Raw genomic sequence first — 14,727 nt, forward strand, 5'->3', positions numbered from 1 at the left:
ATTCTGATTTCACTTTAGGGCATATGGGATTTAGAGAGGAGCAGTAAAAATTATGAAATTATGAATGCTGTTTTGGATGTTAAATCCACTGCACCAAACAAGAGCTGTGTGATCTGCCTAGAGATCAGAGCTATAATTTGTTTTGTTTTGTTTTACAATGTGGTTTAGTAAGAGATTTCATTTACCTCAAATATTTCTTTATAAAGCTTGAGAGAAATGGTTGATGCGTGTAACTCCGAAGCTTTAAATGTGTGTGTGTGTGTTTTGTTTTGTTTTTCCTCCCATAGGCAATTATTTCCAGTCAGAAAAGGGAACCAGTGCCTGGCTTTCTCACCAGCTTTCTACCTGCCATGATCAAGTGCTTGTCAGTTGAAGTACAAGCCAGGTTGCGTTCTGGTTTGGCTATATGCTCCTTAGGCCAATGTGTTGAGGAGCTTGCCCTCAATAGTATTGATGCTGAAGCAAAATGTGTGGCTGTCAGGGTAAACATGGAAACCTTCCAAGTTCAGGTGATAGACAATGGATTTGGGATGGGGAGTGATGATGTAGACAATGTGGGAAATCGTTATTTCACTAGTAAATGCAACTCTGTACAGGACTTGGAGAACCCAAGGTTTTATGGTTTCCGAGGGGAGGCCTTGGCCAGTATAGCTGACATGGCCAGTGCTGTGGAAATTTCATCCAAGAAAAACAAGTCAATGAAAACTTTTGTGAAGCTGTTTCAGAATGGAAAAGTCCTGAAAGCTTGTGAAGCTGACTTGACTCGACCAAGTGCTGGGACAACAGTCACCGTATATAACCTATTTTATCAGTTACCTGTAAGGAGGAAATGCATGGATCCTAGACTGGAGTTTGAGAAGGTTAGGCAGAGGATAGAAGCTCTCTCACTCATGCACCCTTCCATTTCTTTCTCTTTGAGAAATGATGTTTCTGGTTCCATGGTTCTTCAGCTCCCTAAAACCAAAGACATATGTTCCCGATTTTGTCAAATTTATGGACTGGGTAAGTCCCAAAAGTTAAGAGAAATAGATTTTAAATATAAGGAGTTTGAGCTTAGTGGCTATATCAGCTCTGAAGCACATTATAATAAGAATATGCAGTTTTTGTTTGTGAACAAGAGGCTAGTTTTAAGGACAAAGTTGCATAAACTCATTGACTTTTTATTAAGGAAAGAAAGCATTATATGCAAGCCAAAGAACGGCTCTGCCAGTAGGCAAACGAATTCAAGTCCTCGGCATCGGTCTAACCCAGAACTCCATGGTATATATGTAATCAATATGCAGTGCCACTTCTGTGAGTATGACGTGTGCCTGGAGCCAGCAAAAACTCTGATTGAGTTTCAGAACTGGGATACTGTTCTGGTTTGCATTCAGGAAGGAGTAAAAATGTTTTTAAAGAAAGAAAAATTATTTGTGGAATTATCAAGTGAAGACCTTAAGGAATTTAGTGAAGAAAATGATTTTAGTTTATTTAGTGCCACTCTTCAGAAGCAAGTGTCCTCTGATGAGAAGTGTGACCAGGTCAATTTCCAAGAAGCATGTAATAATATTTTGGATTCCTGTGAAATGTTTAATTTGCAATCAAAAGCTGTGAAAAGAAAAGCTCCTGTAGAAAACATAAACATACAGAATTCTAGGGATTCAGAAGGTATCAGAAAAAAGACAAATGATTCATTTTTGTACACTTACAAATCCGATGGGCCAGCCCATAGTAAAATGGAGTCATCTTTACAAAACGAAGCTAGCGCTTGCTCAGAGTCAAGGATCTTAGAACAAGAGACAGCTGAAGCATCAGAATCAGGAGCAAATGAGAAACATAAAAAATCTTGCTTGGAACTTAACTCTTCAGAAAATCCATGTGGAACCAGTTCAGAAATGTTTGCAAGCCCTTTTCAGACACTTTATCACTTTGAGGGGAGTGGAGAAGGTCTAGAAATACAGAAAGTAAGTACTACTGCTGATGGCATGGCTGCCAACATCCTGAAAAATAATAGAATTCAGAATCAACCAGAGAGATTTAAAGATGCTACTGAAATGGGATGCCAACCTCTGCCTGTTGAGACGACATTATCGGGAGCACATGGTGCTCAGAGAGAAGAAGAGAAAAGAAAAAAAGAACCTAGTAATTGTGGAAGAATAAATGTTTTTAGTTATGGGCAAGTTAAATTATGTTCCACTGGCTTCATAACTCATGTGGTACAAAATGAGCAAACTAAATCAACTGAAACAGAACATTTATTTAAAAATTATGTTCAACCTGGTCCTGTGAGTGCCAAAGAAACATTTGGAAATAGAACACGCCATTCATTTGAGACTCCAAACACCAAAGATTTAACCATCACTTTAAGTAAAGAATTTGCTCAACTGCCCAACAAAAGATTGTGCAGAACAAATATAAGTTATGGGCTAGAGAACAAACCTATAGCAACTTATAAAAATTTTGCTGTTTTTCAGGAAAGTAGTAAAAAATCACACACAGGTTGCTTACTACCTGACGCATCCTCTTTCTCTTGGGGTAGACATGTTTCAAATGGTACTAAGAAAACAGGTAAGTTGATTTGTTCTGCCAAACCCATAGTTCATAAGAAGCTAAGCTTAAGTTCACAACTAGGATCTTTAGAGAAGTTTAAGAGGCAATATGGGAAGGTTAAAAATCCTCTGAATACAGAAGTGGAGGAAAGTATCACTTTAGAAATCACTACCAATCTCAATCCTCAGGTTGAACCTGACATTCTGTGGAAAGACAAAAACCACTTAGACAACTCTGGTATTTGTAAACTCACTACTGTGAAACATGATGATTCAAATAGTAGTTGTCAACCAGTAAGTCACATGTTTTATTCAGAAAAGTTACCATTCTCCAAGGAAGACAGTTGTTTGGAAGAACAGATGCCTTGCTTAAGAGAAAGCCCTATGACTCTACAGGAGTTATCTCATTTTAACAGAAAGCCTTTGGATGTTGAGAAGTCACCTGAATCACTAGCCTCTAAATTATCCAGATTGAAAGGCTCCGAAAGAGAGACTCAAACAATGGAGATGACGAGTCATTTTAATGAACTTCCACAATCAGATTCCAGTAGGAAAGACAGTGACTTGTCCAGTGGGTTAACGCTAGATTCTTGTAAGTTATTTAAAAATGAGCATAAAAAACCAGAAAGTGGCAACATCCCAATGTCGGACTCTGTCACACAGGGTAATCCCTTCAATAAAGACAGTGAAACATATTCTAACAACAATACAACAGAGAACTCTGTGATGTCAGAAACTCCTTTAGTACTGCCCTATGATCATTCTACAGTTATCGGTAGGGATTCAGATGTTCTTACGGCTTCAGAACAACAGATTGGAAGTCCTGACTCTCCGAGTAGAATGTTAGTGAGTCACGGAGAAGATTCCACAGCTGGCCAAAATGGAACTTGTTGTCAGAGTGAGGAGTCTATAGCAAGAACTTGTTCTGAAAATGAAGAGTCGAACACATGTTCTTTGGATTGGCAGCAGCATTTTGATGTAGCCCTGGGAAGAATGGTTTACATCAACAAGCTAACAGGACTTAGCACATTCACTGCTCCTACTGAGGATGTTCGGGCTGCTTGTACTAAAGACCTGACAACTATGGCTGTGGATGTTCTACTTGAGAATGGTAAGTATATGGTGTTCACTGGCATGGATGCTTTGGAAGGTGGGAATAATGGCTGAGGAGTAAGATAATCATGTTCAAAGAGATTATCTCAGCAGATAGAACATTTTGAAGTTTAATTATAAAATGTATGTGAAAATTCTCCAGGTCTATTATTATTTAAACATAAAAATACAGTGAAAGAATGATACAGAATGGAAGTGTATGTATATGTGTCTATGGGTGTAGGTATGTGCAAGAGGGTGAGACAGTTTTTTTTTTTTTTCTTTTAAACATCTTTATTGGAGTATAATTGCTTTACAATGGTGTGTTAGTTTCTGCTTTATAACAAAGTGAATCAGTTATACATATACATATGTTCCCATATCTCTTCCCTCTTGCATCTCCCTCCCTCCCACCCTCCCCATCCCACCCCTCTAGGTGGCCACAAAGCACCAAGCTGATCTCCCTGTGCTATGCGGCTGCTTCCCACTAGCTATCTGTTTTACATTTGGTAGTGTATATATGTCCATGCCACTGTCGGTGAGACAGTTTTTAATGAAAATGGTGCTATTGATCGTTGAGAAGATCTACAGTGTTTCCCTACCCCACTTTCCCCTCTCCCAAACACACAGCTGTCTAAGAAATTTGTCTTTAAAGGCACCTGCAATGCCAGCGTGGTATTTTTCTGGAAGTTGCTCTCTGCAGCTCCCAGGTAAAGGGCCAGAATGATCCTGTAATCATCCTAGGTTTCCCAGGAAAATCTATGGCTCAGTACAGTAGTATATTTATAAACTTTTTTTTTTTAAAGAAAAAAACTTGACCGTAAATTTTGGGGAATATAGTTTAAGTATGTATTTTTATAATCATACTTTTCAAATGTACTTTATTATAATACATATGCTAATAATCTTCATCTGTATAAGTGGCTGTTATTCAGAAAGACAGTAATGTGGCTTTTAGATCAGACCATAAGGCCACATTGGAGCCTAGGCTAGGACTCTGAGTTCCCAGGTCTCAGTCAGCATTAAAAGTGACATTGTTTTGGCAGCGTGTTGAGAGCCAGATGTTGGGAGATGGTAAAACTGATTTCCATCTGGCAATAATCTTGGTTTTGCATCAGGATGATAAACATTAAATGTTCATCTGTATTAAAAGTCTTGAATGTTGCAAAAGAATGTAAATAGTATGAAGGTAATTGCAAATTAACTTGTAATTTCTTCCTAGGATAAGTATCTCTAACAGGAGGCTCTGATTTATTTAAGGTTAAATAAGACTTTTATTTTTCACTGGTTTCCAGTTTTTTTCCTTGTGAAAAAAAATAATCACTGTAGTAACTTTCAAAGTATTAAATAGAAGAAAACCCTTTTCTTCAGTACTGCTCCTGAGACTAGCAGGCGGCTCGTAAAGACACACGTGTTTTTCAACGTATGTAGTTTTGTGTCCTGATTTATAGTGAATGCTTATCGGAGGTAAATCTAAGGCACTGGCACCTCGTCTTCCTGAAACGCAACTGCTTCTGATATGGTGACAAAAAATAACTGGATCACATTAAACTGAGATGGTTGTTGCTAAAACAAAGGGGGGCAATCTTGGCTGCCATACTCAACCTAAACACCTGCTCCTGTTAAACAAATCTAGATGTGTAAAACACTTCTACCTGCTTAACGTCTGCGTTAGCAAGTCTTGTGGTGAACTTTTGAGAGTCATGTTAAGTCAGAGATTCATAATGACAAATTAAGTAGTTAGGGTCTAGAAACTAGTTCGAAGAAAAGATGGCTTCTGAGCACCCTCCATTCACAGGGAGAGTTACCTTTCTGGAAATGGCTGTTGCGTAGCAGAACAATAGGACTTGTTGAACCACACATAAAACATCACATGAGATGAACTGTTAAGAGGTAAATTTAATTGCACAGAGGAGAGGATCTATAAAGGTAATTTTAAGGAATAGTGTCAAGTCTCCAAGCCCTGGTAGTTTTTTTCTTTAAAATGTCTTTAACGCTGTCCTTTCTGTTAATAGTGACACAACCTTATTTCACCTCACACTTTACTTTTATCCTTCTGAATTTATCTCTCTCCAGTTTTTGTCCAACAGATTTATCTTTTTGAAATAATGGTTTCATCATGTTTTGCCCCCGTTCAAAACTGTCAAATTCAGCATTGTTCCTAAAACTCAAAAAATCTTATCATCCTTCAGATAGGAGGGTAGAATTTGGGCCAGATCTTACTGGACTTTGGAATTTAAGTTGAGAACCTTTCATTCATTCATCTATTCATTTATTCACTCATTTGCTGATCATTCACACTGTGCTTGGAGCTGCCACATTGCAGATTAACTGGCTTTGCTTTCAAGAGTCCACAGTCTATTAGAGAGGACAGCCATCTAAACAATTGTAATATGATGAGATAAATGTTAGACACATACTGGGCACACACACATATAGAGAGACACATATATTGGGAATAAGAGGCATGTAAATTGGGGATCTATTCTTCCTCATTCTGTCTGGTATAGATGGATAATAGGACTAAGCATTAGTGCAGATTCCTAAATTAGCAGAATAATTTCATTAAAGAACTTCTGACTCAATCTGTTGTTTAGTAGTCTGCCTTATGTCTTAATTCAGTTTGTGCAGAAAGAGATTTTACGTAACTTAATTTTTTAATAGTTTATTTTTTGAATTCAAATGTCTAGATTTTTCTTTTTTATATTTAGGATCTCAGTACAGGTGTCATCCTTTTAGAAGCGACCTTGTTCTTCCTTTCCTTCCTAGAGCTCGGGAAGAGAGGACTGTGATGAGACAGAATAACAGAGGTAGGGGCATTAACAGAGATTGCCAGAACACCTAGTACATACTGTGCCACCTAGCTTAAAGAAAACAAAGCATGGTTGTGTTATTGAGCTTGATCAGTGCCAGCTGTGCCTTCCTGGAACCAGGAATTCCCCACGGTCCTATTTAACAGCAGAACTAAGTAATTCAGTGCGTGCATTTAGATCAGAAATTACTTTTCCAGAGGAGGTCAGTACTGTGTGATCATGCAGTCTGTGGTGTCTTGTGATTGAGAAAATGTTTCTTATTTTTAAAGATTGGAGCTGAGTCCATATTGCATTAGTTTTATATAAGCAAAATTCTGATCTGCGAAAAAAGCTACAGACATTTATCATTTTTCTTTTCTTCATTTCTAAAAATAGATAAGGTATATTTTTACCTAAAAGAAGTGAGGCTACTAATTTGAACTGGTTTTTCTTCTGGACTTGTATTCTGAAATATCTGGTGAAAATAGTTTGGAGAAAAAGCTATAATACCAGAAGATACAGTCATCAAGTTTCATTTAAAAAGTAACAGATCAAAACAACTTAGAGATACAGCAAACACTGCACATTTGCAGAATGTGGGAACAATGTGTCTGATCTTTGGTCTTGAGGCTGCACCACACCAAGCATGAGACACCATTCACCATTCACCCTCTTCTCTGAGGCTCTTGATGCCAACTTTACTTGTCCCCTTTTGCTGTAGCTACTGGGGACGATGCTGTTGGTCCCGAATCGCTTCAGTCTTTGTTCTCAGAATGGGACAACCCAGTATTTGCCCGTTATCCAGAGGTAGGTCTGCAGCAATTCTTCTTTGCTTGTTATTTAAAAATTTGAATTTCATTTAAATTGGGTATGGGCATGAATGACTATATTCATTTGTAATTATGAATGGCAAGTGAGCATGTTTCCAAATAATTTATTTGGAAATTAATACTTACTGTAGAGAGGAGGAATCAGAATTCATAGCAGTTTGGAAGCTCGGACACTTTGGATTAGACATGTGTAACCACCGTGTGAATAGTGAATGTGTTTACCACTCTCAGAAACCCTGACTTGCAGCTTTGGCAAAGTATTTAGGGTGGTGGTAATAAAAACTGTTATCATTAGATAAAGCAGTGAATCTTCTGCTAGAGGAACAGTTCGCCATTGGACCTGAGTGTGCATCCTCTCCTCAGTGGGTTATCACACAATGTGCTTTGTGTGTTGTAATACGGGTGTAGAGTATATGAGCATTTGTTACTGATTCATCAGTTAAGATGTCTTTAAGGACTTGCTCATGAAGCGCAGGCAAATTGTTATTCTGAAAGTATTGGTGTTTGTCAGTAATTTTGTGTATAAACAAAAATTATTATTTAAGAGTAATAATTCATAAAGCCTTTGAATTTTTATCAGTTCCCTGAATTCAACCCACCTCTAATAGGTTCTGTGAAAATGAATGTTTGTAAAGCACTTTGAGATCTTTGGTAAAACAGTTCTGCAGACATAAAAGATTACAATGTAAATGACGTTTGTTCTGGGTCTTTCTAGGTTGCTGTTGACGTTAGCAGCGGCCAGGCTGAGAGCCTAGCAGTTAAAATTCACAACATCTTGTATCCTTACCGTTTCACCAAAGAAATGATTCACTCGATGCAGGTAAAAGATTGACTTTAAAATCTCATTAAAAAAAAAAAAAAAAAAATATATATATATATATATATAAAAGACCTAAGCTAGACTAACTCTTGTGAAATTGGATTTATTTGATGATATAGACCATCCTGGTCAAGGCACATGTGTTCTTTTTAATCTTTCTGAAACTTTTATCATCAGAAGAAAAAGCGAAGGATTAATTATAATTTCAAAGAAAAAAGTGTCCTTTTTAGTGTGAGCAGGTTTGGAGGGATGAATTATGGATTCAGGCTCACAGTTTCAAGGATTGTATATTGACTTTCTATATTGACAATAATTTGTAAATCGACTAAGTAATGTAGAGACATTGTCCTTAACTGTGCAACAATGCCCCTTTTTAAATGACCCTCTATTGTATGAGGCTACAAATGATATGGCTTAGGAGACCCCAGATTGAGGAGTTCCATTAACAGAAGCGACCCCTTCTCTCATCTGCTTTTCTAGTTTGCCCTCTCTCTACACCACTCAGGCTGTCTTCATCTCCTTATTTTCAGTATGGAAACAAATTAGGAGGTTAGACCGATCTAGGCAGAGCAGAGCCACCAAGGTCTGAAGCCACCGGTGGCTTTTAACTTACTGCTTTAACGGACTAGCTCCTACAAAATGGGTTTCCTTGCTTTTGCATACATTTTCCAAATTTTTTTCAGACCTATTTGTTAGCAATCTCTGGTCATATTATCTGTTTCCTTGTAGTCTCTTCTTTTGTCTTCTGATCACTCTACTTGCCTATTCTTTTTTCCTTCCTAATGACTCCCTCAGGTTCATCCGCACCTGTCCTCAGTCTTAGATATGAATGTTATAATGCAAACAACTTTAAATTAAGTACAGTTTTGTCTCTCTCTATGCAGATATGCCTTTGTTAATCTTTATTTAGTATTGTATCACTTATTTGAATGTATGGCAGGTTCTCCAGCAAGTGGATAACAAGTTTATTGCCTGTGTAATGAGCACTAAGACTGAAGAGAATGGTGAGGCAGGTAAGAATGAGGTTTAGCCTCAGTAACCAGCTGGTCTTCTTTTTTTTTTTTTTTTTTAATTTATTTATTTATTTGTTTGGTTTTTTTATTTTTGGCTGCATTGGGTCTTCGTTGCTGTGCGCAGGCTTTCTCTAGTTGTGGTGAGCAGGGGCTACTCTTCGTTGTGGTGTGTGGGCTTCTCATTGCAGTGGCTTCTCTTGTAGTGGAGCACGGGCTCTAGGCGCGCGGGCTTCAGTAGTTGTGGCACATGGGCTCAATAGTTGTGGCTTGCGGTCTCTTGAGCGCAGGCTCAGTAGTTGTGGCGCACGGGCTTAGTTGCTCCACGGCATGTGGGATCTTCCCAGGCCAGAGCGCGAACCCGTGTTCCTTGCATTGGCAGGCAGATTCTTAACCACTGCACCACCAGGGAAGCCCCAGCTGGTCTTCTGACAGCCTCCTTTTAAGGTTATTTTTTTATATACGATACAGTTTCAATGATTTGGACAGATTAGGGAAAACCAATCTAAATTAATATTATGAAACAACACTTTTAAAGTACATTTAGTTTTATATACATACACATAGACATGTATATACATGTTAAACTATTAAGAGTGGTTACCTTGGGAGTGAGAATGGAAATGGGCAGAGGGGAAATTTCATCTTTTACTCTTTAAAATATTTTATAGTCTTTGACTTTTTAATAATGTTTTAATGTGTTCCCTTTATAATAATAGAAAGTTTATATGATGAACTCTGATAGATTTATCAAGAGTTACATGTAACCTCTTGGTGACCTGCTTTAATAAAACAACAACAATTTGTAAATAATAACATTAACTCATTCAACAAATATTGATTGAGTGCCTATTGCATGCCAGGGACTGTGCTAGGGATACAATGGTGGGAGAAAATATACATGCAAGAGAAACAGATAGTTACACAAACAAAATTTTAACTCTAGTGTTATGGAGGAGAGAAACAAGATGCTGTAAGAATCTATATTGGGAGATTTGATTTAGTAGGGAGGTCAGGGAAGGTTTTGTGGGTAAAGTGAGATATGTAGTATAAGTTAACTAGGTAAGGAAAGGAGGGAGGAGTATTCTGGGCAGAGGGAATAATATGCAATTTGTGCTTTCCTCTCCTTCAGTGATAGGAAGCAGGGCAAGCCCTTCCTTCTGTGAGAGCAGGAGACAGGCTAGACAAGTAGGTTGCAGCCGGATCTTAAAGACCAGTTACAAGCTTTGTCTTCGTCCCAGCACCAATTGGAAACAACTGAAGGCTTTTTGTTTTCTTTTGTATTGTTTGTTTTCGCAGCGGCACAAGTCCCATCACATTTGCATTTTGAAAATACTGCTCTGGCTGCAGTGTGGAGCCTAGAGCGGGTGTGGAGATGGAGTCCCAGTAACTGCAGAGAGACTGTTAGGAGGATGGTGCAATATCTAAGAAATGATGGGTAGCTGGGATCAGGGTGACCTAGAGAGAAAGATATTTAGGAGATGAAGTCAGCAGGACTTGGTGATGGATTGGATATGGGGAAGGTATATCATAGATGACTCCTGGTTTTCTGACCTATGTAACTGAGTGGATGATGTTGCAGGACGAGGCTGGAGAAGAAGCAGGCAAGAAGGGTGAAAATCATGAGTTCAGTCTGAAATCCCTTTGAAATGTTCAAGAATGTGTCAGGAATATTACAGGTCTAGGATGCGAGAAGCATTCTGACATGGAGATCTAAATCTGAGTTGTCAGCATAAAGTCGGTCACTGAAGTCGTGTGTATAAATTTTATCACCTAGAAGAAGAGTGAAGAGTGAGGAGGGGAAGAGATATTCTGAATCTAGAGTAATTCCGCCATTTAATAGCTGGGTAGAAAAGGGTGAACCAGCAAGAGAGATTATGAAGGAACAGAAATAGGAAGAAAACAAGCAAAGGTTGTGTTGCAAAGCCAAGACTTTGTACTAAGTGCTGCCGAGAGGTTAAGATGAGGACCAAAAATATCTGTTAGATTTCCAGACAGTGGAGGTCAGGGACTTCAAATGAGAGCTGTTTCAGAGAAGACATAGGACAGGAGAGACTCCAAAATCTGTGACATGGAAGAGGGACTAAGGAGAGTGAGGGTGCGAGAAGGCTTTTTTTTTTTTTTTTTTTTAACTGGAAGACTCTCGAGCCATTTACAAGGAATGCTTGATCCTGTCAGGTTCTGGAAAAGGCCTGAGTGGCTGAGTCCTGAGCACCACTGGAGGAGTTGGTTCCCGATGGGTAGACCTGCAGACGAGAGCTTCTAAAGTTTGAAAGCAGTTCATTCTCTTTGTATTTTAAAATATTCTTTTTTATCTTGTTTACAGTATAAGTTTATTTAGTAAATGTCATCACAGATCAAAGGTAAAGTAACCAAAAGTTTTGTCGTAATTATCATAAATATAGAATTAGTGAAGGTCAAATTCTAGTAGTCTTACTACTAGAAAGTGAATAGATTGTTTTCTAAAGTTTTGATTACCTGGAATTCTTTGTTGTTTAATACCAAAATCTCTACCAATGGCACCTGAGATGGGTGTAGCCACAAAATCTCCAGATATTTAAATTTCTCTTGGGATTCTGGATTGTCACTGTATTGGTTAGCTGCCACCAAGGAGTATTTTTATATAAAAAATTTTTTCTAAATCAAAATATAAGTATTTTTATTGTTGCTCACAAATACCAAAAGCAACCTATTCCTATAATTGACTTACTTTTATTTTAATATTTGCACATCTTTTTTAATGGTTAAATATATTATTGTTTTAAATTATTGTGAAATTAATGCCATATAATGGCATTTTTTATTGCATGTTTCCACCTATAATAAAATTCAGTTGTTCAGTTATGATCCTCTAAAGAATAAGGATTCAGGGCTTCCCTGGTGGCGCAGTGGTTGAGAATCTGCCTGCCAACGCAGGGGACACGGGTTCAAGCCCTGGTCTGGGAAGATCCCACATGCCGCGGAGCAACTGGGCCCGTGAGCCACAATTACTGAGCCTGCGCATCTGGCGCCTGTGCTCCGCAACAAGAGAGGCCGTGATAGTGAGAGGCCCGCGCACCGTGATGAAGAGTGGCCCCCGCTCGCCGCAACTAGAGAAAGCCCTCACACAGAAACGAAGACCCAACACAGCCAAAAAAAAAAAAAAAAAAAGCATTAACCTAACATTTAAAAAAAAAAAAAGAATAACGATTCATTCATTTATTCTGTAAATATTTATTGAGTGCCTGTTATGTGCCTGGTGCTATTATACATGCCAGGAATATAACAGACAAAAATCCTTGCCCTGATGAAGCTTCTATTCTGTTATTTTGGAATATCAAAAATACAGCTCTGACATGAGTAAATTACCTTCATATATTCTGCTTCATTCAAGGAATGGAAAATGTCATGAACATTTTGTAGACTATAAATCATTCCTCCAGAGTCAGGTGCAGGATTGATTTCGTAGGGTCCCTGACTCTTGGTAATTCACATTGGCTCAGGTTTTGAGTTTGAGGTTACTCCCTCATAATTTATTATTTATTCCATTGTTCTGCCCAATACAGGATGTTCAGTATTCATCACAACCAGCTGCAACTCCTCCTATCCTCAAAGGAGTTTAAAATTCAACATTTTGGGGCCTGTTCTGCGGTTGAACATGCTGTCAGAAAAATTATAATCTTTTTATTTTTCAAGTCAGTAGCTCTTAACGCCATGAATTTGATGGTGTCATACAAACAATTTTTTTAATCTTTCGTAGAAATAGGAAAAACAGGCATTATCTAGTTTGATCAAATTCAAGAGGAGAACTTTTATTTCAATATAATCAGTAACAATAAACCTCAACCCCTTGGCCAAAAGTAATAAAATTACAAGCTAAAAAGATGTACGAATGTAATTGAGAATCAGTCCTTCTGTCAGTGAGAAAGGGATTTATTTCCCTGTAGGTTTGGCTTTGGGGTCAGGACATTCTGCTTCTCTCTTGCACCTGAGAGTGTAAAGCCTTGCTACTCAAAATCAAGGTCTGTAAATAACATCACCTGGGAGTTTGTTAGACTTGCACAATCTTGTGTCCCACCCCTAACCTACTGAATCAGAATCTGCATCTTTATAAGATCCCCAGGGAGAGTGGCATGGACATATATACACTACCAAACGTAAAATAGCTAGTGGGAAGCAACTGCATAGCACAGGGAGATCAGCTCTGTGCTTTGTGACCACCTAGAGATGTGGGATAGGGAGGGCGGGAGGGAGGGAGATGCAAGAGGGAAGAGATATGGGAACATATGTATATGTATAACTGATTCACTTTGTTATAAAGCAGAAACTAACACACCATTGTAAAGCAATTATACTCCATTAAAGATGTTAAAAAATATATATATATATATATAATTGAGAAGTTATCACAAAAAAAAAAAAAAAAAAAGATCCCCAGGTGATTTGTCTGCTGTTCAAAGTTTGCGAAGCCTGAGTCTAAAGCAAGGCAAACTGTGGCCTGGGGGCCGGATCCAGCCATAACCTGTTTTTGTACAGCCAGGGAGATAAGAATGGTTTTTACTTTTTTTTTTAATTGATGTGTAGTTAATTTACTGTGTTACATTAGTTTCAGGTATACTACATTTTTAAATAGTAAAAAAAAAGCAAAGGAAGAGTTATATTTTTCGACACATTAAAATTATATGAAATTAATATTTCAGTGTCTGTAAAAAGTTTATTGGAACACAGCTACAATATTCACATGTCTATGGCAGCTTTGGTTCAGAATGAATATTTGAGTAGTTGTGACAGAAACCCATGTGTCCCAAAAGCCTAAAATATTTACTGTCTGGCCTTTCACAGAAAAATATTGCTGACCTCTGATCTAAAGTGTAGTAGAATGCTTCATGGGTTCTGGGGTAGCTTGCAAATCAAGGTCGGCTGATTATAAAATGTGTGGTTTAATGATCCTTCATTGTATCAAATTTGAATTAATAAAGCAAAATCAGTATTTAAACATTAAGAATGTAGGGCTTTCACCATGTTTTAGAAATGAAATACTAATGAACTAAAGAGTTTCTCATCAGGGATACATTTGTTGTAGTTTTTCCCATAACTTTAACTTTTTAGGATATCAAAGATACAGTTGTTACTGCTCAGTTTGTATGCTTCTCTTACGCTCACGTTGTTAAATAGTTTGAATTAAGCTTTTTCTCCCTCAACACAACATGATTATTTTAATCTTGACCTGAGAATTTGAAACCCGGTGGTGCTTGCTGGTCTTCTAGGTGGAAACCTGCTAGTCTTGGTGGACCAGCATGCTGCCCACGAGCGCATCCGATTGGAGCAGCTGACCATTGGTAAGGATCTGCTGAGGACTAGGAACGATTCGAGACTCCCCAGCAGAATTAATGCACCTGAAAGAGTTTTTCTAGCTGTGACTGTTGTGAAAAAAGATGAATTGTACGTTTTAAAAAATGAAGCTGAAAAAAAAAAAACTATTAAAAAAAAAAATGAAGCTGAAGCCTGCTGGTATGGCTTCTTTTATAATTGAAAGAATGTAGTAGTTCACTTTACTAATTCAAAGATGTGGGTCTTAACACATGGTCAAAGGCATATTTGCTGTATCCTTATCATCAACCCTAAAGATTAGGCGACTTTATTACAACTTTCAGCACAAAGATATGCCCCTCCACA

At 38.0% G+C, this 14,727-nt stretch overlaps 1 protein-coding gene across 13 annotated transcripts in view; it reads left to right on the plus strand.

Annotated features, from left to right (window-relative positions):
• LOC309626609 (acylphosphatase-1) overlaps positions 1-14,727 on the plus strand; it is a 44,034-nt gene that overhangs the window by 16,775 nt on the left and 12,532 nt on the right. For 5 of the 13 annotated variants that reach the window (XR_014243317.1, XM_082387495.1, XM_082387499.1 and 2 more), the window contains 6 exons: positions 288-3,639; positions 6,332-6,430; positions 7,134-7,219; positions 7,958-8,062; positions 9,003-9,075; positions 14,319-14,390. Coding sequence is in view for 9 of the 13 variants with exons in the window: in XM_082387495.1 (XP_082243621.1) it covers positions 288-3,639; positions 6,332-6,430; positions 7,134-7,219; positions 7,958-8,062; positions 9,003-9,075; positions 14,319-14,390 (3,787 nt within the window). In the remaining 4 variants the exon portion in view is untranslated. Of the gene's footprint in view, positions 1-287; positions 3,640-6,331; positions 6,431-7,133; positions 7,220-7,957; positions 8,063-9,002; positions 9,076-12,998; positions 13,074-14,283; positions 14,391-14,727 lie in introns of those variants that run through there. The other 8 variants (XM_082387501.1, XR_014243319.1, XR_014243318.1 and 5 more) reach the window with 8 other exon arrangements.

The sequence above is a fragment of the Balaenoptera borealis genome, assembly GCF_965194805.1.
Source record: "Balaenoptera borealis genome assembly, chromosome: 3".
In the NCBI taxonomy this organism is placed as follows: Eukaryota; Metazoa; Chordata; class Mammalia; order Artiodactyla; family Balaenopteridae; genus Balaenoptera; species Balaenoptera borealis.